The following is a 22,450-nucleotide window of genomic DNA, read 5'->3' on the forward strand; positions in this document are numbered from 1 at the left end:
ATGGGGATATTACTGGAATTGGCCATTTAAAAGCATTTACTTTTTATTAGCCAGGCATGGTGGTACCCACCTATAGTCCCAACTACTTGGGAGGCTAAAGTGGGAGGATCACCTGAGCCCAAAAGATAGAGGCTGCAATGAGCTGTAACAATCATGGCACTGCACTCCATCATGGGCAACAGAGTGAAACCCTGTCTCAAAAAAAAAAAAAAAAAAAAAAAAAAAAAAAAAAAAAAAAAAAAAAAAGAAGCATTTGCTTTGTATCTAAAATTGGATATAATTTATACATTTGAATATACAAATATTTATTGGAAGTTTACTAGGTGCCAGAAGGAAACAAAACAGTGTTTCTGATCTCATGGATTTTATATGATAGTGAGGGAATGCAAAAAAAAATCATTAACAAATAAATATGTCAGGTAGCATTAAATTTTGAGAAGAAAAATAAAGCAGTGAAGGGGAACAGAGCAGCAGAAATGCATACAGTATTTTAAATTGAATGATCAAGGAAGGGTGCTGGTTATTCTCTGATCACCATCTCCTCCCTCACGCTTTTCAATTCATTCTCCACTTTGCTTTGCTTTGCTCTCCAAGATGGCCCTCAATTATTTCTTGGCTTCTACAGTTCATACTCTGGTATAGTCTCTTCCCACACTGACTCAGAACTGATCTGTGTGACTAATAGAATGTGGCCGAAGTGACAATGTGTGATTTTTCAAGGCTAGGTCATAACAGGCCCTGTAGCTTCCACCTTGGCCTCCTTGAGCATTCGCTCTGGGGGAAACCAGGTGCCATGTTTTGAGATCACTCAAGTTGCCCTGTGCAGAGGTCGACGTGGGGAGGATCTTAGGTCTCCTGTCAACAACCAGCACCAACTTGCCAGCCATGTAAGCGAGCCACCTTGGAAATGGATCCTCCACCCCAGACAAGCCTTCAAACAACTGACTGTATTCAACTACAGACATTTTGACTGTAACCTCAAGTGAGACTGAGGGCCAGAAATGTTAAGATAAGCTGCTCCCAAATTCCTGACCCACAGAAACTGTAAGAGAAAAAAAAAAGTATATATTGTATGAAACCGCTGTTTTGGGGATCATTTGTTATGCGCCAGTAGATAGCTTGTATAGTACGCAGTACTTCATTACTCCAACTCCCTTGATCTCTGATTTCCATCTGTGTTAGACCAGTGGGTAGAAATCCAGTGTGTCTATTCCTCAGTATTCTTCTCTGGTCCTGGTTTCCTTCCTCAAGAACCACAGCTTCTTCTGGGCAGCCCCACAGGTGTCCAGGACTGCAAATCTCTGCATTCCTCCAACACTAACCCCTTCAAGCCTAGGTGTGGCATCAGATCTTGCTGTTGGTTTCCTGATCCCCACACATACCTCTGTAAATACTCCCTTCATTCACCTAAAAATGGTGTGCCTTCTATTTCCTAATATACCCAGGCTGATACAAACGTCCTCCTGCAGGAGAAGACATTTAGACAGGGACCTGAAGGAAGTGAGAGGAGGCCTAACATTTAGGGAAGAGTATTTCAACAAGTGCACAATACTCTCCCGAGACTGCGGAAGTTGAGTGTGCTCAGAAGCATCAAGGAGGGGTCAGCATGGACAGAGCAGAATGCACACATAGGGTATAAGGATGGGGCAGTAGTCAGGGGCTATACTTCATAGAGTTTTGTTGGTCACGGTTGTATTCTGAGTGTGATGTACAGCCATGGGGTGGGAAATGGTCTGAACAAGGGCATGACATGATCTGACTTGCATTGTGAGACCAGAATGATGGTAGCCAAAATAGAAACTAGAACAATGAGGAGGGCCTTTTGGAATTTAGAAAGATGATGTTGGCTTGGCTTAGGATGATGAATAGTAAAGGTGATGGGGAGAGATTGGATTCAGGCTCTATTTTGAAACTAGGGCTATAAGAATTTGCTGCTGACTTGGACGTGAGGGAAGGAGAGTAAGGGTGAGGAAGACTCCAAAGTGAATGGTGACTGGTGGAACTATTTACTAGGATGGACTCAAGAGAATGGAGGGAGCAGTGTGGAGTGAAGAAGGGAAGAAATCAAGAATTTGTTCATCTCAACTTCAAAAGAGGAAAAGCGTAATCTTCTACTGTTAAAAAGGAAGATGAGCGGTAATTTTTCATTTTACAGAAAAAAAAAAGGACCTGTATTCGTAGAGTAACATCCCTATGTCCTGGCCTATTAGAATATCGCCATTAGAAGACTTTTTAAAATCAAGGAGCACATTCTCAATTTTAGTTGGAAGTGCAATCAAATCCTGGTAATTTGACTCTCCAAAGGTCAGACTAAATAAATCAGGAGCTAAGGCCTTCTGAGGGTCTAGGGCCCCTCTTGTCTGTGATAAAACTCAACCCGCCTATAGGTGGAAGATTCTACACCATTGAGGATTCTAATTATCCTGCCTGTAAAAGATAATCTCACTGGTTAACTTCACATGACTTTCTTTTTTTAAATTTGAAATGTGACTACCTTCAGCTCCAGGATGTGACAGGAAACAAGACTCAACAGATACTTCCGCTTTTCTTGGGACAGCACCCCTCAGGCCACTTCCGCAGTCAGGGCTCCTCTTACCATAAAAGTAGAACTGTGCCCCCACCCAAACCAAGAGGCTCACTTCTTACACAACGTCGGTTACCTGCTTTTCCTTTGCAGATTTGAAGTGTCAGAGAATCTGCCAATTGGGGTTGGCACTCCCCGCTTACAAACTTCCCTCTACAGACGCTGCAGAGACCAAGTGGCATTCATCACCTCTCCTCTGTGCTGAGGGGAGAAGGCGATGCCCTGTGCCTCATGGTGGGGTCGGCTGCATGCTCACTCCCACCCTCCCAGTCTGCAGCCTGCCTGGAGATGCCAGTTCACAGGCCTGTCTTGATGCCAATGAGCGTTTGTTGTTGTTGTTGATTTCATAATGACCTCTGTCTAAAAATTCTGTAGGCTTCCAGGAAGGGACACAGCATACCGTGATAAAATGGATTTCTCCACCCCTCCCCCTTCTGGTTACCATGGAAACTCTGAATGACTGATTTCCTGGTTGCCATGTAGATGCAGTGGGATCCCAGCCGCTGCACCACACAAAGACGTCAGTAAGAATAGCGAGAAAACAAAACAAAAACAAAAGAATCATGTTTGAAAAGACAAAGGATTGCATCTCAAGCTTTCTTCTCTCACACAAAAATGGAGGGAAGGAAGCAATTGTAATTAGGAATGGTGCCCTTCCTGGAGTAGGGGTGCATGCACCTGTCCCACATGGGAGGGAAGACTGGAAAAAGGGGAAATCCCTTTTTTGTAGCCAGGGGTGTTGGCATGGTGACGGGAAGGCAGATGCCATTCTCAGGTGGCTAGAGCCCTTCAGCACTCAGCCTGCGTTCCACCAAGGAAAACGGAAATATTCAACTGGGTGGCAGAATTAAGTTAGGTAGAAAACAAAGCAAAAAACAGGTCTCAGAGACATTTTTTAAGAATGTTCTTCTTTTTATAGTTCTAAATTTTAGGATTAAGATTCCAAATGCTCAAATTTAACATGGGGTTGAAGTTGAATTTTTACTTCTATCCAACAACTTCAGAGAATTAACAACAAATTTAGCTGCTTTCCTGCCTTTTTAAAATTGATTTGTAACAGCCTGATAAAACTACACAACAAAAATTGATTAATCCAGGTTTCTATGGTTTTCATAGCCTGGGTATTATCTGTCTTTAGTAATATGTATGAAGAGCACTTGTGTGTGGAAAAAAATTGTACGTAAAAAATATTCTATATTACTCCAAATATATACAAAAACTAAAATGGTTGATAACTCACCTCCTTGATTTTTCATGATTATATCTGAGTCAAGTAGTTTAAAATTAATCTGTTTTTCCTTTTCCAGTATCTACCTTTCTGCCTTTTGACAAATGGTTTATACATTTTAAAAACTGAATAGAGTAGGATTTACACAGAGTTACTGGTGCTTTACTGTTAATTTTTGGCAGCTGAATCACAAGGTCATTTTGTAATACCTATCTTGTCAAAGGTGGAAGCTGCAATGAACTAGAGTGTCCCATGTTTTATAGATGCTAGAGCAGTGATGTCGAGACAAAGCTCTGCGCCCAGGGGACTACAGAGCACAAAGAGGATGGATCCAGCACTGTAACTACCATTTCTTAATATTATTTCCAGCATGTACCACTGCCTCATCACTCAGGCCAGCACGACCCAAACTGGATCAATAGGTGGCACACAGGGTAAAAAGTGCAGATGGGGAATTCAGAGCTCAAATCATTTTGCAAAATCTTAGGTTCAAGAACATTGACCAGGTTTATTTACCATGGGACTTCTCGGGGCTTTTGATATTCTGATATCTGGGATGACTCTCCAAGAGGGAGTTCTACAGAATAAGAATGTGGCGTTTCCCAAACGTATTTGGCCACTGAGTACTGCCTTCACAGAATCTCTCGTAGTTCTTCAGAGCATACTTCGAGAAATGCTGGGCAAGATTGTCTCTAAGATCTAAATATAGTTTAAAGATCCATGGATATTTATTTATTTATTGAGACAGGTCTCACTGTCACCCAGGTTGGAGTGCAGTGGCACGATCTCAGCTCACTGCAGCCTTGACCTCCTGGGCTCAGTCAATCCTCCCACCTCAGCCTCCTGAGTAGCTGGGACCACACAGATGCGCACCACCAAGCCCGACTAATTTTGGTATTTTTTTGTAGATATAGGGCTTCGCCATGTTGTTCAGGTGGTCTCAAACTCCTGGGCTCAAGCAATCCACCTGCCTCGGTCTCCCAAAGTGCTGGCATGAGCCACTGTACCAGCCTGTATTTATGATTGAAAATTACCTATTTTTAAAAAGCGATTTGGCCCATATGATACACTAATTTAGCCCATAGAGAAACAGATTTTTAAGACAGCCAAGAGAAAAAAAAAATTCACAATAAATTCGGTGTCTTTTATCTACTTTAAATCAAAGCAAGAGTACCAAGTTGTTTCAATAAAAATTGTGGCAGGAAGGCTGGGTGCGGTGGCTCACGCCTGTAATCCCAGCACTTTGGGAGGCCGAGGCGGAAGGATCATGATGTCAAGAGTTTGAGACCAGCCTGCCCAACATGGTGAAACCCCATCCCTACTAAAAATACAAAAAAAATTAGCCGGGCTTGGTGGCGTGTGCCTGTAATCCCAGCTACTCGGGAGGCTGAGGCAGGAGAATCACTTGAACCTGAGAGGTGGAGGTTGCAGTGAGCCAAGATTGTGCCATTGCACTATGGCCTGGGTGACAGTGCGAGACTCTGTCTCAAAAAAAGAAATTGTGGCAGGAGGTAAAGAGGAACAGATACCGAGGGCCATGGTGTGGCGCCTCCAGCTGGGAGTCAGCCAGAAACTATGGTAGGTTCTCCTGGGAAGGAACCACCAAGGCTCAGGAGACCTTCTTGGAACTGAGTCCTCTTCCGTGGAGGTTTTGGGGCTTCCATCGACCATACTAACTCTTTACACAACACTCGTCTCCACCCACACACACACACAGGGCTGTCAACAACAGCAGAGTCACCAGCAACTTCAGCACCACTGAAGCCAATGAAGAAAACAATGACTTAGAGAAACTCCTCCTCCTCTTCCTCTCCACTGTGACATCATGATTAAGAAGGGGATAGTCTCAGACATAAGATCTGCCCCCTACCCAGCCTAGTCCAGCCTACCCTGGGGAGAGAGAGTTTGAACCAAATATGACATGGGAAACCAGACCAGATTGTTTTAATAAACACAAGTGATGACTTATGACATAGAATCAAATGCTAAGGGGACTGGGTCCCTAGAGGGAAAGGAGAGCCAGTGACAGGAACGCACAGCTGGTAGCAGCCATTTGCAAGATAAAACTGCTCCATGTTTCTGCCTCAACAAATTGAATGTCTTCAATCAAACTGGCTATCTGGGACAGCCACGTGAACAAGGTAGGAAGGAGCAGAGCGAACTGAGAAGAGAACACACGGCCAGGAGATGCACAGAAAGGAGATACATTTCCTTTGCCTGAGTCACCAGGAGAGTCTTTAGAGCCACAGTGGAAACCAAGGTGGTGACCAAGGGCTAGGGAGGAGAAAGGAAGCCTTGCAGGCTGAGGCCACTGGCTGCTTGGAAGCATGAGATGGGGCAGAGCATGGCTTATTCTGTGAGCCATGAATAGCTTGGCATAGTGGGACCAAAAGGCCAGGGTGTGTGCGTGGGGTGGACTGAAGAGGTGGGCTGGGGTTAATCGAGTAAGTACCTTCCATGGTAATTCAATCAAAATGGAAACATGAGGAACCATTAAAACTGTTAATCAAGAGGACTGATGTGACCGGGTTTGCATGTTGGAAAGACTGCCCCATGACAGTGTGGGATAGGCATTGAAAGAAAGTAGGGTTGAGGGCAGGAGCAGAGTGGACACGTTCAAAATGTTTGACTTTTTTTTTTTTTAACTTTAAGTTCTGGGATGCATGTGCAGATCGTGCAGGTTACATAGGTATACATATGCCACGTGGTTTGCTGCACCCATCAACCTGTCATCCAGGTTTTAAGCCCCACGTGCATCAGGTATTTGTCCTAATGCTCTCCCTCCCCTCGCCCCTGACTCCCCGAGAGTCCCCAGTGTGTGATGTTCCCATCCCTGTGTCCATGTGTTCTCATTGTTCTATTTGAGCCAGTCAGGTGTCTGGGTATGTCTGTGAGGAGGTAACAGGGAGAGAAGAGCAAGAAAGAGGAGGTCAGCATTAATTCCAAGAGTAAGACAACCAAGTAGATGTTTGTGCCTTCATCCAGCCCTTCAACAAGTGTATATTTGCATTAATATAGAAGCATCATTTCTTCCCTCTCCCCTGAAGACCTTTCCTATGATTTACGGAAAGGAGAACCTTGATTAAAAACACCTGAAATAGTTCAGCTAATTATAACTTAATTGGGTTGTTAGTCTCTTCTGCAGTCTTTAACTGCAACATCTCAGCCTGCTACCTTAGTGGCAACAAGATTAACAGCAGAGTTCTCCAGAGGGAGAAGAAAATTTTCCTTCAATTCTGGCAAATAGGCCAGGCGTGGTGGCTCGAGCCTGTAATCCCAGCACTTCTGGAAACCGAGGCGGGCAGATCACTCGGGGTCAGGAGTTCGAGACCAGCCTAGACAACATGGCAAAACCCTATCTCTACTAAAAATACAAAAATTAGCTGGGTGTGGTGGTGTGTGCCTGTAATCCCAGCTACTGGCGAGGCTGAGGCACAAGAATCGCTTGAATCCAGCAGGCGGAGGTTGCAGTGAGCTGAGATTGTGCCACTGCACTCCAGCATGGGCAACAGAGTGAGACTCTGTCTCAACAACAACAACAAAAAATTCTGACGAATAACTGTACCCTGAAAAAGGGTCACACACAGGCCATTTGTGGTAACATAGGCCAACCAACCATCTTGTTAAATAAATTTTGAGCCCTGAGTAGGTCTGTGACCATTGGGGTGGGACCTCAGGAAAAGCTACTCTGGCACTGGGACAGTGGGTGTCCCAGCTTCCGAGCACTTCCATTTGTGTGTGCGGAGCCCTGTGGCTGCTGCAAAAGAAATTCTGCCTGCCAGTCATAGGTTTCGTTATTGCTAGGCACAACTTGGACAGCTCTACAGGATGTAGAAGGAAGAAACAAATGAACTGTTCTGGTGAAGACCTGGGGAAGATGCTTCCTTGTTCTCTCTACAAAATAATATATATTAAAATTGAATTTTTAGAAAATGTATTTCAAGACATCAACGCCAGACTAAAAGATTCTAATTGTACCTTCTTGCATGAATCCCTATGTCTAGACTAGATATTATCAGGCCAATAGTCTCATATCTGAATAAGCTTTTAGTGTTCTGGCTCTGAATAGGAGGATTTTTGAAGGATCTCAATTTTATTATGGTTTAGGGTCAGGAGAGGGCAAATAAGCATGACATCATGGTAACCATCAAGGAGAGCTAAAAAGGAGGCCCTCTTGACAACAGGAAAATAACATACAGTGACTTAGAAACTTCATTAGACAGAATGTTCAGAGACCAGCCTGTTTTCCTTGATGGGATTTTTCTGGGTAGCTGTGTGTAAACAGTTAACTTATATTAAACATCTTTCTTAAATATATTAATCATATAATTTTCATGCATAGTCTATTGGACACAATTTATTCTTCTTTCTTGATGGAGTCTGCATTGCCTGGAACTGTCATTAAGATCACAGTTGTCATTGTATGGCCCCAAAGCAAAGCATTTCCTTGTATCTATACCTACCTCTATATGCTGGAAGTCATGTCTATTATTTCACAATAATTTCCTATTTCCTACAAAGTGATTTTTCTCATCTGCCTCTCATCCTACTCTTCTCTTTTCATGTGCCTTAATGTTTCGCTTGCTTGTTTTCTTTCCTTTTAATGGTTCTGTTGAAATATTATTGTGGACTTCAAAGCCAGATTACCCGGGTTCAAATCCAAGCTCCAACACTTAATTAGCTGTGTGACTTTTCTATGCTCTGGGATTCTTGTCTGTAAAATGGAGAGAAAAATAGTATCTACCTTAGAGGATTACGGCGAGGATTATATGAATTCATATAGAACAAACAGTGCCAGGCTTTTTTTTTTTTTTTTTGGTGGAGCCTCTAAACATAGGGTTCCCAAACCTGGTCAAATATTCAGAATCACCTGGGGAGAAATTTTAAAGTCTAGATTCCTGGGCCCCCTGCCATAGATTCTGACTCATTCAGTCTGGAGAGGGGCCTGTTGCAGCTGATTCACAGAGTAACATTTGGGAACCATTACTTAAAATGTAAGGGTCTCCTGTGGTGCTATCGTTGTTTTTCCCTCCTATTCTCTTGCATTTTCCTCCATTTGTAAGTTTGGAGTTTTCTTTGCCTGCCAGTTATGGACCTATGTATAAGTAACTACCCATCTTCTTACTTGCTAAACTGACCAATCGTAGTATTTTATTGATCTTGGGTTTCATATTATGCATTTGTGGTCATTCCTTATGGTATGATTGTGACTTCTGCTCTTGGAAAAAAATTACCAGATACATGAAGGCTCCAATTAATCTAGATTTGCTGTGGTGAAAGGTAGTACATTGTTGTAGCATTATACATGAGAGTGAACCTAGCTTTAGGGCTCAGAATATTGTAAGGTAGGAGAAGCTTCAGGGATTTGCTTATCTAATATAACTAACTGATATAAAAGAAAGGAGGGGGTTGTCTTCTGGCATATAAGCATAGCAGATATGCTAAAAGGCAGTCATTTACAGGGCTCTGAAAGGTCTGGCTACTCTCCTGGTTGCGTGACCTATGGGCAGATTGATGGAAGTACATTCTCTCTCTCTTTATCCACTCACTGAGTCCAAAACCACCTTACACTCTACCTCAGGAAATATTCAGAGGCAACAGAATGAGTGAAAATCCAGGCACAAGGCTGAGAAGCAAAATTTAAGATGCAGAGAGTTTGAGATTGGGGCACCAGTGGAAGAGGGAGAACAGAAGTGAGGTATTAACAGAGGAGAGAAGTCTCTCAGTAAACTGGGAACTGGGCAACTGTGGGGACTGCATCCAGAGTAGAGAACCAAGACTGTGCCCAATAAAGAGGGAGGAAGACAAATGGGTTCAAGGAGCTACTTTGGATTCTCTGTTGGAGGTAGATTTTGTGTGGAACATTTTATAGATGTCACGGGGGACATGATTGACAGAAAGATGCAACAGACACCGTACAGGAACATAAAGCTTCTTAATGATAAAATAAGGGAAGAAGAAAGTTCTGGGAGTAAAGGAGAAGACAAAGTGTCATGCTCCCAGACCAAGGTACAGGCTTCCATATCCCCAGCTCCTACGATGACATCTAGCTACTGATGGAGCTACCCAGGTGGAGCAGTGATTTCACCAGACATGAGAAACTCAACCTCTGCCCATTCTTACAAGTACTCTTACACCTTCTGGAGTCCTTCACAGTACCCCGGTTGCCAGATGCAAGTAATTGATGCAAAACTATAACACGTTGCTAATGCTTATTGCAAGACAGTTAATCAAAGATCAATTCCCCAGGAGCGTCCTACAACTCGCTGAAGTTGCAAGACTGTTGGAGATCTACCTCTAGAGTTGTAATAACATGAAGTTAGACATGGTTCTGCATATATTCCAGGACTCCATATTTATATTGAATGACTAAAAATAAAGCTGTTTAACAAATTAAAAATGTTGTGGTACATCTTGCTCTTTTTCCATTAAAAAAATTAAAGCATAATTTGCATATAGCAAAATTTACCCTTTTTAAAGTAGTTATGTGAGTTTGACAAACACACACAATCATGTAACCACCACCATGATCAAGATACAGAACAGCTGCATCACCCCTAAAATTCTCTCATACTCCTTTGCAGTTAACTCCTCCAACCCCTGGCGTCTGACAACCATTGATCTGTTTTTAACCTGTGAAAGGAAAATAAATCTTGGGAACCCAAAATCACTAAGCCAAAGAGAAAAGTCAAGCTGGGAACTGTGTAGGGCAAACCTACCTCACATTCTATTCCCAAAAAAGATAGCTACTAAGATAAAAAAGGTACATCCCTCCCTCACAAGGAATTTCCTTGAGGACAAAGGACAGACAGAACTCAGTCATCCCTCTGCTCATTTTGGAAAGGCTAATCAGAAACTCAAGAGAATGCAACTGTTTGTTTCTTAGCTACCTATGACCTGGAAGCCCCCTCCCTGCTTCGAGTTGCCCCACCTTTCCAGACTGAACCAATGTTCATCTTACATGTGTTGATTGATGTCTCATGTCTCCCTAAAATGTATAAAGCCAAGCTATGCCCCGACCACCGTGGGCACATGTCGTCAGGGCCGCCTCAGGCTGTGTCACAGGTGTGTTCTTAACTTAGGCAAAATAAACTTCCTAAATTGACTGAGACCTGTCTCAGATATTTCGGGTTCACAATCTATATAGTTTTGCTTTTTCCAGAATGTCAAATACATGGAATGATTACAATAGGTAGCCTTATGGGCTTGAGTTATTTGACTTAGCACACTGTAATGGAGATTCATCCATGGCGTGTACATACTACGGGGTCACTTATTGCTGAGTGTCTTGCATTTTTATTTTTTTTGAGACAGGGTCTCACTCTGTTGTCCAGGCTGCAGTGCAGTGGTAGCACGATCATAGCTCACTGCAGCCTTGATCTCCCAGGCTCAACCAATCCTCTCACCTTAGCCTCCTGAGTACCTGGGACTAAAGATGTACAACACTAAGCTGGCTAATTTTTTATATTTTGTGTAGAGATGGAATCTGCGTTAGCTAGAGTTCTCTAGAGAGACATACGATAGATGTATATATAAACGGGAGTATTGCACTTTAACATATGAATGCTGTATCTCAATAAAAAATTCAAAACATTTTTCTTTTTGTCAATATATAATTTGTAGCAAGTGGAACAAGGACTTCCTAAGTAAACAGATCTGGGTAATCATTTGTTATGTCGGATTTGGACACATTTCTTGATCTCCTTGATTTTCAGTTTATCTGTGTAAATGGGATTAATAATCCCGTTTTTGTTTTTTTTTTTTTGAAACAGAGTCTTGCTCTGTTGCCCAGGCTGGAGAGCAGTGGTGCAATCTCAGCTCATTGCAACCTTTGCCTCCTGGGTCAAGCGATTCACCTGCCTCAGCCTCCTGAGTAGCTGTGATTACAGGTGCACGCCGCCACGCCTGGCTAATTTTTGGATTTTTAATAGAGATGGGGTTTCACCATGCTGGCCAGGCTAGTCTCAAACTCCTGACCTCAGGTGATCTGCCCACCTCAGCCTTCCAAAGTGCTGGGATTGCAGGCATTAATAAACACTTTTCAGAATTGTGTAGATCTCATAAAATAATGAATATTAAATTCTGCCATACAATATGCATAAGGTACTGTTAACAATTATCCAAAACTTGGAAATTAGCAAGTCTTTTCAGTGTCAGTGGGGCTTGTGTGTAGACCTGAGGGGGTGATTATCTGATTCTCCAGGTGGGTACTTTTGTTTGACTTCCTATTTACTACTGACGAGGATATTTTACAACTCTAAGTATAAAAGTTAACTCATAGGAGCAATGCAAATAATTCTCATCAAAGAGCAATGCAGAGGGATAAAAATATCTTGGTTGGAAATATCACTACAAGGTTACACTATTATTGCCCTCTGGACATGAACCAATTTTGTATCTAAATTATGAATCTTATTCAAACATTCTTCTTTTTCAGCCTCTATAAATACTTCAGTTTTTCCTGTTTCAACTGCCTGCTGGTTCCCTCATGAACAAGTTAAAAAACCTTTGACTTGTGCTCCCTTTATATTTGAATGAGTCATATTTTTTTTTTTTTTTTTTTTTTGAAACGGAGTCTCACCCTCTCACCCAGGCTGGTGTGCAGTGGTACAATCTCAGCTCACTGCAGCCTCTGCGTCCTGGGTTCAAGAGATTCTGCTGCCTCAGCCTCCCAAGTAGCTGAGACTATAGGCATGAGACACCACACCTGGCTAATATTTTTGTATTTTTAATAGAGACAGGGTTTCACCATGTTGGCAAGACTGGTCTCCAAATCCTGACCTCAGGTGATCCACCTGCCTCAGCCTCCCAAAGTGCTGGGATTACAGGCATGAGCCACCACCCCTGGCCGAGTTACACTTTTAATTTTGTATCTGGCAATAATTAACAGAGTGCTTTGCTCATAATAAGTGTTTGATAAACTTTAGCTTTTATTCTCATCCCAACTTTTTTTCTCCCTATATCTAGGTATGGGAAACAATATTAAATGAGGTATGTTTCTTTCATAACTTTTTATTTCATCAACGTTAAGATGAGCTCAGGCCAGGTGCGGTGGATTATGCCTATAATCCCAGCATTTTGGGAGGCCAAGGCAGGTGGATCACCTGAGGTCAGGAGTTCAAGACCAGCCTGGCCAACATGGTGAAGCCCTGTCTCTGCTAAAAACTACAAAAATCAGCCAGGTGTGGTGGCAGGTACCTGTAATCCCAGCTACTTTGGAGGCTGAGGCAGGAGAATTGCTTGAACCCGGGAGGCAGAGGTTACAATGAGTCGAGATCGTGCCACTGCACTCCAGCCTGGGCAACAGAGGAAAACTCTGTCTCAAAAAAAAAAAAAAAAAATGAAGTCACTTAAAATCATAATATTGAAAGTATTTTATTGTTTATAAAAACAAACTTTTAGTGATAGGTTAGCATTAAGGTTTTTTTTATTGTAAGGAGCAGGAATAAAGAATCCTATAAATTTGCCTTACGATTTTTTTTCCAGGTACATTTGTTGAAGGGTGTGTAGAAGAGAATGGAGTAGGGGAAGCAGAAGTACATTAGACTTAATAGATTTTGGTTAGGTTATGCAAAACCAGTGGTAAATGGCATACTGGTGCTTGCTGGAGTTGTGGCGAGGGGAGAGGACACTAACGAGGCAAGTGGTATATTAAAAATTAACAATAAAACTTCGTGTGACTTTTTATATTTTTAAAAGCATTTTCATATACATTATCTTATTTAACCCTCAAAGCAACGTCATAAAATATATTCTTATGTTGCATATAGAATACTGGCCCAAAGAGTTCAAGGTGACTCAATGAATTAGTGACTTTTGTAGAACAGAGACCACTTTCAAATCTAGTGCTTGCCTTGTGATACTGCATGACCACTACCCTAGCTACCGCTATGCACTGGGTGTTTTCATTCCCCCACTAATTCATATGTTGAAGCCCAGTGTGATGGCATTTGGAGGTGAGGTCTTTGCGAGATAATCAGGTCTTGAGGGTGGACCCTTCCTGAATGGGATTCATGCCTTTATAAGAGATAGGAGAGAGATGGTCATGATCTCTCCTCTGCCAAATGAAGGTACAATGAGAAGACAGCCTTCCGCAAACTAGGAAGAGAACCCGGACCAAACACTAGATCTGCCAGTGCCATGATATTAGACATCTCAGCCTTCAAAACTGTGAGAAATAAATTTCTATTGTTTAAGTCACCCAGTCTATAGTGTTCTGTATAGCATCCTGAACTAAGACCCCTACCAAATCTATTTATAATGTAAGTTTCCCTGTAAAGCCCTTATCCTGAAACTTCTAAGACTGGACATTTAAGACTTCCTTAAAGCATCTCCCAGCAAAAGACCTGAAAATTAGTAATAAGACTAATATTTACAATGGAGGAGAAAAAGAAAAATATAGTTTTTGCTAAAGTTTTCTACTTTGTTAAATGTTTACATTTATTCTCAATTCTAAAAGGAAGACACTTTGGGCTTTGGGAGCCTCAAAAATTTGGGTCTTTTCTTTATTGAGAAGTTGTAGGTCAGGGGAGCAGTGGATGATCCTGTAAGTTTACCTTAAAATGGCTTTCTAGATGCATCTGTTTGAGTGTTTGCAGAGGCACACAGAACATGGGATTCAGGAGTGGGTTAGACTTTGACGTGCTGGGCCAGCATATCTCAAATCAAAGGTAGGGGGTGGTTTGGGTTTTTGCCAAAGTTGAGAGGTGGGGAGAGGCAACTGGGGAGGACAGTTTGCAAACAGCTATCTTATTTACCTGTATAGCCTTGGACCTCTGAAATATTTTAGCTAAAGGCAGCTGGGAGAACTGAGGTCTGAATATAAATAGTAATGTTTCTCCTGCTCAAGATGAAAGAAATGGAGTTAGAATGTAAGTTTAGATGCTAAAAGAGTCAAAAGCCTAGATGCCCAGTCTTTCTCTTCATCTCCTACTTTCTGGCCCTTTATGCCTCTTCTGTGATTCAATTAGTTCACTGCTCCTTCTTGCTTCTTACAGTAATTGTTGACTCTCAGCTTCACTCTTCACCTCAACTGAGCTGGGGGCCATTCATAAACATCAGGTTAACCTAGAAGCTTTCTTTTGTCTCCTCTTTTGCCCTCCTCAGAGAGGGCATGAAAGGAGCTGAGCCACTCTCTGAAGCCTAATTCTACATCCTTCACCTTCTATTAAGTTACATTCTGGTACCTTGGTTAAGACCCTGCCGACCTTCAGAGCCCTCGGCTCTTTTAGCACAGAATTTTTGTCCTTATTCATTTATATAGAAGCGGGATAGACATTTAGGGTATCTTTAAACCAGGTATATAATAAAGTATTCTAACTCAGAGCAGGATATAGCACAAATAAATCGAATGCCCTGAAGGGAATGGAAAAGAAAATCTATTTCCAGAATATTTGCATTCTATTAACAAGTACTTCAGGTCAGGTACTCAACAACTTTGCATGCATTATAGCGCTAGATGTGTTCCCAAATTCACTTAGGTGACATCTCCATTGCTTTCCTACTTACTCATGGAAAGGATTCTCCTGGAAAGTAAAAATGGCTTTAGCAATCTCAGTACTGAGAGGGCACGTGCCTGTCCTTACCCAGGACCCAGTGGCGTTGGTATCCATGGAACACAGGAGCATAAGACAGAGGCAGCTGTCTTCTGACTTGCCACCCTCTGGAGGGAATAACATTAGCACCTCGCCAGCCTTTCATCTGCCACCTGGACCCAGCACTTGACACTTGTCTCCCAGCTGGTCGACAAGCTCTGTTTTCTGTCACCAAGGAAGGCCTCATTTCCATGTGGCTCTGACCTCGGCAGTGGAGTCCGTGGCAGGCAGAAGCCAGGCAAGTGCAGGGTTGGAGGCCATCACAGTGCTGGTATCCAGCCACCACAGCTCGGGGGCCAAGGGCTGAATGCCTTGGGGGCATTCTGGGGGAACTTTAATGTATAGATAAGGAGGCATTTGCATCACACTAGTTAATAGACAGGAATCCTCTGAGACAATTCCAGCTCTTCTTCTCCTGCCAGCCTTTAAAATGCCCTTCTTCCCCCATCTCCAAAAGCTTCAATGTGTTATATATTTCAAAGGCAGTTACTGAATGAAGGCAACATCCCACCAATCATTTTGTCTGCCTTTGTTTTTTTTGGTCTTTTCTAGAAATTGTCCAGAGAGCAGGGGCCATGTTTACTAACTCAGTTGGTATTGCATGATGAGGCTGTCTCAAGGGCAGTCTGATGCTATTGTTGAATGGATCTCAAGACACCTACTGTAAGCTATGGAAACACTGTATGACCCCTACCACTCATATGGCCACCAATATCACTGTAAAGGAGAAAGCAAGTGGCAAAGATAGTTGGTGGTTGTTACGTGAAAGTAATTTCATTCATCATCACAGCAGATGGCACACAGCAATACTGCTGTGATGAATTGGTTATAGTGACAGGTGAGTGATAATCTATAGAATGTGGATTCCCAGGAGCTTTTCTAAAAATCAGTATTACCATTTCTATGCCCCTCAAGTAATAACATCCTTCTATTATATCTGTCTGTTACTCCACAAATTATAATCCCTTTAAGACTTCTTGAGCACTGTTAAAAATTCCTTAGGATGGTCCACATTAAGCTTTATCTGGCATCTCCACCTTTTGAAGAGGCATTTGGACTTCTCCTAAAGAGTAAGTGTAATGGAGCCAATGTTATATTATATATTTGTATTCACAGTCTTACCCTACTCCAGGTTCTAAGGAGGACTGTTTGCCTTCTCCTGAAAAGATAATGGGTTGCCAAGAACTAGATGAACTAGCAGACACCTAGAGAGGGCAAAGTGATTTATATTAGAAGAAATTCATGAACAAAGAGGGACTGGAAAAAAGTTGAAAAAGGAAAGAGCCCATTAAAGATGAAGATTTTCATAGAATGTTTAGAAGACAGATTTGGGGGTGGTGTGAAAATTGCTATGAAGAGGTACAGGAGGTAGATTTTCCATGAAATTCTGATACTGACTCCCTCCAAGTCCCTCAGACCTGAATAATGTGTTTACATATTCATTATATATCTTTCTTCTTTTCAGAGCAACTGCCCCCACTCCACCCTCCGCCACCCCTGCCAAATTGTATAAGCTTCAGGCCCCATAAGTTTTAATCTTGACTTGGTCTATAGAGAAATGAGTTGTAAGGTTGAGAAAATTTTTCCAACCTCTGAAAGGTAAAATAGATGATTGTGTACCTTCGTTGTTATGTGAAGACCCTGTCTAGTAGGCCTAAGAGTCATCTGAATTCAGAAGTGTGTAAAATTGTCTGACTTACTAACAGGTATTTTTTAGACCATTTTTGCCTATTGCTATGCTTTGTGTCTAAAACCCCTTAATTTGTATATTGAAGCCCTCATCTTCAATGTGATGGTAACTGGAGATGGAATCTTTCAGAGGTAATTAAATTCATGTGAGGTCATGAGGGTGAGGCCCTTATAATGGAATTAGTGCCCTTATAAGAAGAGACACTAGAGAGCTTGCTTTCCCTGCCTGCCTTGTGAGGACACAGGGAGAAGGCAGCCATCCAAAATCCAGAAAGAGAACCCTCAATGGAAACTGATCATGCTGGCACCTTGATCTTGGATCTCTCAACCTTCAGAACTGAGAGAACAAATTTCTGTTGTTTGAACAACCCAGTCTATGATATTTTGTTATGGAAGCCCAGCTAAGACACTGAGAGAGAATAATTTTTGCTCTATAGCGATGCAAACTATTTCTAAAGTAGAAAAGATAACCCCAAAGATAGCAGTTTATTGCCCTGTAATAGTTTTGTATCTAATTAACAGTCATATTTCTCCATTTATTTTTGCTTTCACTGACTATATATATACATACATTAAATTCTCTTATCATCATTTGAAATAGCTTCACCATCTTTTTCTTTTTTTTTTTTTTCCCCTGTAACAGGGTCTCGCTGTTGCCCTGGCTGGAGTGTCAGTGGCACAATCATGGTTTACTGCGGCCTTGAACTCCTGGGCTCAAGTGATCCTCCCACTACAGCCCCCCAAGTAGCTGAAACCACATGTGTGTGCTATCATGCCCAACTAATTTTTGTATTTTTTGTACAGACAGGGTCTCGGCATGTTGTCCAAGCTGGTCTTGTACTCCTGGGCTCAAGCGATCCTCCCACCTTGGCCTCTCAAAGTGCTTGGATTACAGGTATAAGCTGCCATGCCCAACCTCCCTATCATTTTAATGAGTTAAAATAAAACTTTGACACATGCTCACTATGTATTTGTATAGGAATTCTCTTTTTAAATTTTGAAAATAATACTTTTGACAGTGAGAAGAGAATCTTTAGGAATTATGCTGCATATTGTATAATGTATTTCACTTTGGTATCACTTTATGAGACTTCAACAAAAATTTTATATTACTTTTTAAATGTTAGACTGTGATTTATTTTTCAAAATAACACTATGCTGGCATTGGTCATGAAGTAATTCAATTATAGTAGGGCTTCTCTAGTGATATCAAACGTGAATTTTGTTTTGAAGTCCACTTCCTTACAGACCATGAGATGAGAAGGAAAAAGTGCCAGATAATTTCTAACTACTACAAAGAAATGAGCTTTTCCCTTCCTTCTCTCAGAATTGGTTGCTCAAACAACATATAGCTCTTTCGTGACCCCTTTTTATTACCATAGTTCTCCCTATTGCTTGTGGTTTCTGATACTGATAGTCTAGATTTTATGGATCAAGGCTGTCCCCCTTGCTGTCCTTTTCATTTATATCATCCTTTCATTTGAAAAATATGTATTGAGCACAGTACATGTGCCAGACATTGTTCTAAGTACTGGGGACTATGCAGTGATCTACACAGGCAATAATTGCTGTCCCATCCTCCTGCAGATTATATTCTACTGGGGGAGACATGTAATAAACAAACAAATACAGTATGTTACATAATAATTAGGTGTTGGCAAAAAATGTTTTTAAAGGGAAGGAGGCTAGAATGTGCTAACACAAAGGAGGAGGAGGTTTATAGTAATATTAAATACAGGGGCCTCTGGGAATGTGACATTAAAACTGTTGGAGTTAAATAATTTTTGGAGTTGGGGAACTAGCAAAGCAGAGATCTGCAGGAGGAGCATTTCAGGCAGAGAACATGGCAAGAATACAAAGGACTTGAGGCTGGAGCATGCCTGGTGCATTTAGGGGCTAGCAAGGAGGCCATCATGCGGCATGAGCAAAGGAGAGAGAGGCGGGACACAAGGTCGGAGACAAATAGGGCGGAGAAACAGCTCGTGCTGTCAGGCCTTGTCAGCCATTTTAACTATTTAGCTTTTGAACTGAAATTTTGAGTGAAATGGACAACTTTTGGAGGACTTTAGAGGAGGAACTACATAATCTCATGTTAGAAAAGGTGCACTTTTGCTGCAGTAATGAGAGCTGACTGGAGTGGGGACAATGATGAAAGCAAGGAGGCTTATTAAGAAGCTATCTCAGTAATTCAGGTCAAAAACATTGGCAGCTTGGACCACAGTCGAAGTAGTGATGAGAAGTGGTTAGCAGCTGAATACATATTGAAAGTTGAGCCAACAAAGTTTGCTACGGATTCAATGTAGAGCCTGCAAGTGAAAAGAAGACATGAATTGACTCTGCTTTTTGGCTTAATTGGAAGGATATATAGCATTGTTATTTGCTGAGCCAGGAGACATGCAGGAGAAACAGATCGAAGGCAAGATCAGGAGTTCCACTTTGGACATGTTAAATATGAACCATCCAGTGGAGATGTCCAATAGGCAATTGGCATTTGAGACTGGAGTCCAGGTGAGGAGTCTTTGCTAGAAATATAATCTTGGGAGTCATGAGGACAAAGATGGTACTAAAAGCCATGAGAGGAGATGAGCTCAATAAGGGGGTATAGATAGAGAAGAGGTCCAAAGACTGAGTTCTGAAGCACTCCAGTATTTTGAAATCAGTAAGATGAAAAAGAACCAGAAAAAACTCTACAAAGAAATGGCTAATCGTAGAGAAGGAAACCCAGGAGAGTTAAGAATCCTGGAAGTCAAAAGAATCAAGCACTTCAAGAAGTAGGGAGTGAGCTGGGCACAGTGGCCCACGCCTGTTATCCCAACACTTTGAGAAGCCGAGGTGGGCAGATCACCTCAGGTGGGCCTGGCCAATAGGGTGAAACCCCGTCTTTACTAAAAATACAAAAATTAGCCAGGAATGGTGGTGCACACCTGTTGTCCCAGCCTCTAGGGAGGCTGAGGTAGAAGAATCGTTTGAACCCAGGAGGCAGAAGTTGCAGTGAGCTGAGATTGTGCCATTGCACTCCAACCTGGGCGACAGAGTGAGACTCTGTCTCAAAAAAAAAAAAAAAAAAAAAAAAAGAAGAAGCAGGGAGTGATCAACTAGGAGCATAGGTCAAATATGACAAACACTGAGAACTGAACATTAGGTTTAGCAGTGGATGTCTCTGGTGGTCTTGATGAGAGCAGAATTGGAGTGGTGGAGGTGAAATCCTGACAGGAGTGAGTTTAATGGAGAATGAGAGGGAAGGAATTGGAGACAGTATAGATCGATACTTCTTTTTAAGGGATTTACTCTGAAAGGGAGCAGGGGAATGGGTCATTGGAGGGCAATATGGGATCAAGATAGGGTTTTTATTTATAAGGATGGTAGGAAATAGCAGTTATGCAAATGCAGGTCTGTAGTAGGTGATGAGTTGGGTTTAGCCAGGATGGGGGTTGACACGTGAGTACCTTGGAGCAAAAGAAAGACAAGTAAGATGAGGACATAATGATGATGAGCTCTGGAATCTGAGCTAGGTAAGAAGGGAATAAGCGTTTGGGGGCCTTGTAAGGGATAGTGTAAAGGTGGTATGATCCATAGCTTGCAGGTGTGTCCAAGAACTGTTGGATTTAAAGAAGTTTTGGAGTTGGGGAGATAAGCTGGAAAGCCAGCAGATGATGACTGAGAAGGGGCTGCTGTGGATGGTAACAGGCCTAGGCTATACACCTGGGAGTGAACAGCTGAGGCACAGGAGGACCAGGTCATTGGAGGACTGAAAGGCTAGGTGGGTAGGAGGATGCAGCTATTTGGCCAGCATGTGCCTTGCTGCCTTACTGAGGTGTTCACAGCTGGTGTCTGTTCTACCGATCAGTGCCTTTGCCCACTTGTTAAATATTGTGAATATCACTCCTGAGCAACAAAGAATCAAAAGTATCATCACTGTGGACCTTGGCATTCCCAAGAACGGGGACAAGAGTGTTCGGGGAGTATGATGGTGGAAGAGAGCTAATATCTTAAGAGACAGAGGGCCTGTCATGTCTGCATATCAAACTGCCAGGAAGCAGGGAGGTAGCGGGGGTAAGCCTCTGCCGTCCCCAGCCCTGAGCCCCTGCGGTGTTCCTGAAAGGTGAGGGCAGGTCTATAGGGGCAGGAGAAACCAAGGAGAAGGGTTTCTGGGGGAGGAGAAGAGGCCTGAAAATAGCAGAGTCAGAAACAAATTTCACCAGCTTCACAGTCCGGCCTTAGACCAACCCAAGCAGCTTGATGGGTCTGTAAACTAAGCTACATCTTCTGGCCATTAGGATGCCTAATTCACACCTGAGTAGAATGCATTCCAGAATCCTCAGTGTGGCCATAAGTCAGACAGATATTATAAGCCAACCACTCAGCCCAGTGAAAACAACATGTTTTCTTCTGCTTTTGTGATTATCTCCTTGTTGTTTTGTGCTTATCTCCTTGATTTATTCCTTCCTCCTTTTTTCCTCCTGCCCCCTTATCAGTCAGAGCTAGGATAAGCAATATCAAAAAGTGTCAAGGTTCTTCTGGTCCTGCTTTGCTTTATGATAACAATTGTGCCCTGGAACCATTTTCAGGCAGGCACAGCTCCCTGCTGGGGGCAACAATCCGGAGCTCAGGGAAGTAGGAAAACCGCCTGTGTGAAAGCGCTCACCACAGACCAGGCTCTGCCACCTCCTGTTCACCTTGAGGCAGCTTCCCCAGTCCCTGCAGCTTCCCTGCCCAGCACAAAGCAGCCTTGCCGGAGACTGTGGCTTTCACCACACAGTGACTCAGCTCCCCTGGGGATGATGGCAGGACTGTCTGCACAATCAGCCACAGTGGCACCAAATAACTCATGTTGAGGAAGCTAGTTCTACCGAGGCCTCTCATCCCGACAATCCATGGCCACTGCCCCCAAGGCATATGGTGCTTGCCTTCCCCCAACCTTCTACAACCCAAACATCTTTCCTGGGTTATTCTCTCACCTTCCGCAGCTTTATGCTCCCTCCTGAGTCCTCCCACTCTCAGACTCTCTCTCCAAGCTCTTTACTCTTTCCACCATTCCCTCAGAGAGTAAACACTTCCACGTTTTCCTCTTTGCAGCATCCTTCCATCACCATTTGTTGAAGCCTACCTTCCCCTGCAGGTACACCATCTCTTGCTTCTCTTTCCACTGGAGGCTGCAATTTCCCCTGCACGCCCCTAGACTGGAGGCACAGGTTGGGATCAGGATTCACCCAGCTCCACGGTGCTGCTTTTCCACTGTGTGTAATTCTGGGATATGTAAACATATACGTGGATGAACATCCAACACACTAATCAAAGCTTTAATTCTTTGACCTCAAGGCTCAAAGCTGAGCTAGTTATAGTCTGGAACTGTAT

General features: G+C 42.7%; 1 protein-coding gene and 1 long non-coding RNA gene across 7 annotated transcripts in view; one reads left to right on the forward strand and one right to left on the reverse strand.

Annotated features, from left to right (window-relative positions):
• The window catches only part of GNG2 (G protein subunit gamma 2), a 156,796-nt gene that overhangs the window by 122,475 nt on the left and 11,871 nt on the right, over positions 1 to 22,450 (reverse strand). For 4 of the 6 annotated variants that reach the window (XM_058429313.1, XM_058429315.1, XM_058429319.1 and 1 more), the window contains exon 1: positions 2,661 to 2,878. The exons of the other annotated variants lie outside the window; for them this stretch is intronic. Coding sequence is in view for 1 of the 4 variants with exons in the window: in XM_058429312.1 (XP_058285295.1) it covers positions 2,661 to 2,766 (106 nt within the window). In the remaining 3 variants the exon portion in view is untranslated. Of the gene's footprint in view, positions 1 to 2,660; positions 2,879 to 22,450 lie in introns of those variants that run through there. 6 annotated transcript variants of the gene reach the window in all.
• LOC131381423 (uncharacterized) overlaps positions 5,682 to 22,450 on the forward strand; it is a 28,801-nt gene continuing 12,032 nt past the window's right edge. The window contains exons 1-2 of the long non-coding RNA XR_009210188.1: positions 5,682 to 5,953; positions 17,900 to 17,990. This is a non-coding gene — a long non-coding RNA (uncharacterized LOC131381423). The remainder of the gene's footprint in view (positions 5,954 to 17,899; positions 17,991 to 22,450) is intronic.

This window comes from Hylobates moloch, unplaced genomic scaffold (genome assembly GCF_009828535.3).
Source record: "Hylobates moloch isolate HMO894 unplaced genomic scaffold, HMol_V3 SCAFFOLD_16, whole genome shotgun sequence".
NCBI lineage: Eukaryota > Metazoa > Chordata > Mammalia > Primates > Hylobatidae > Hylobates > Hylobates moloch.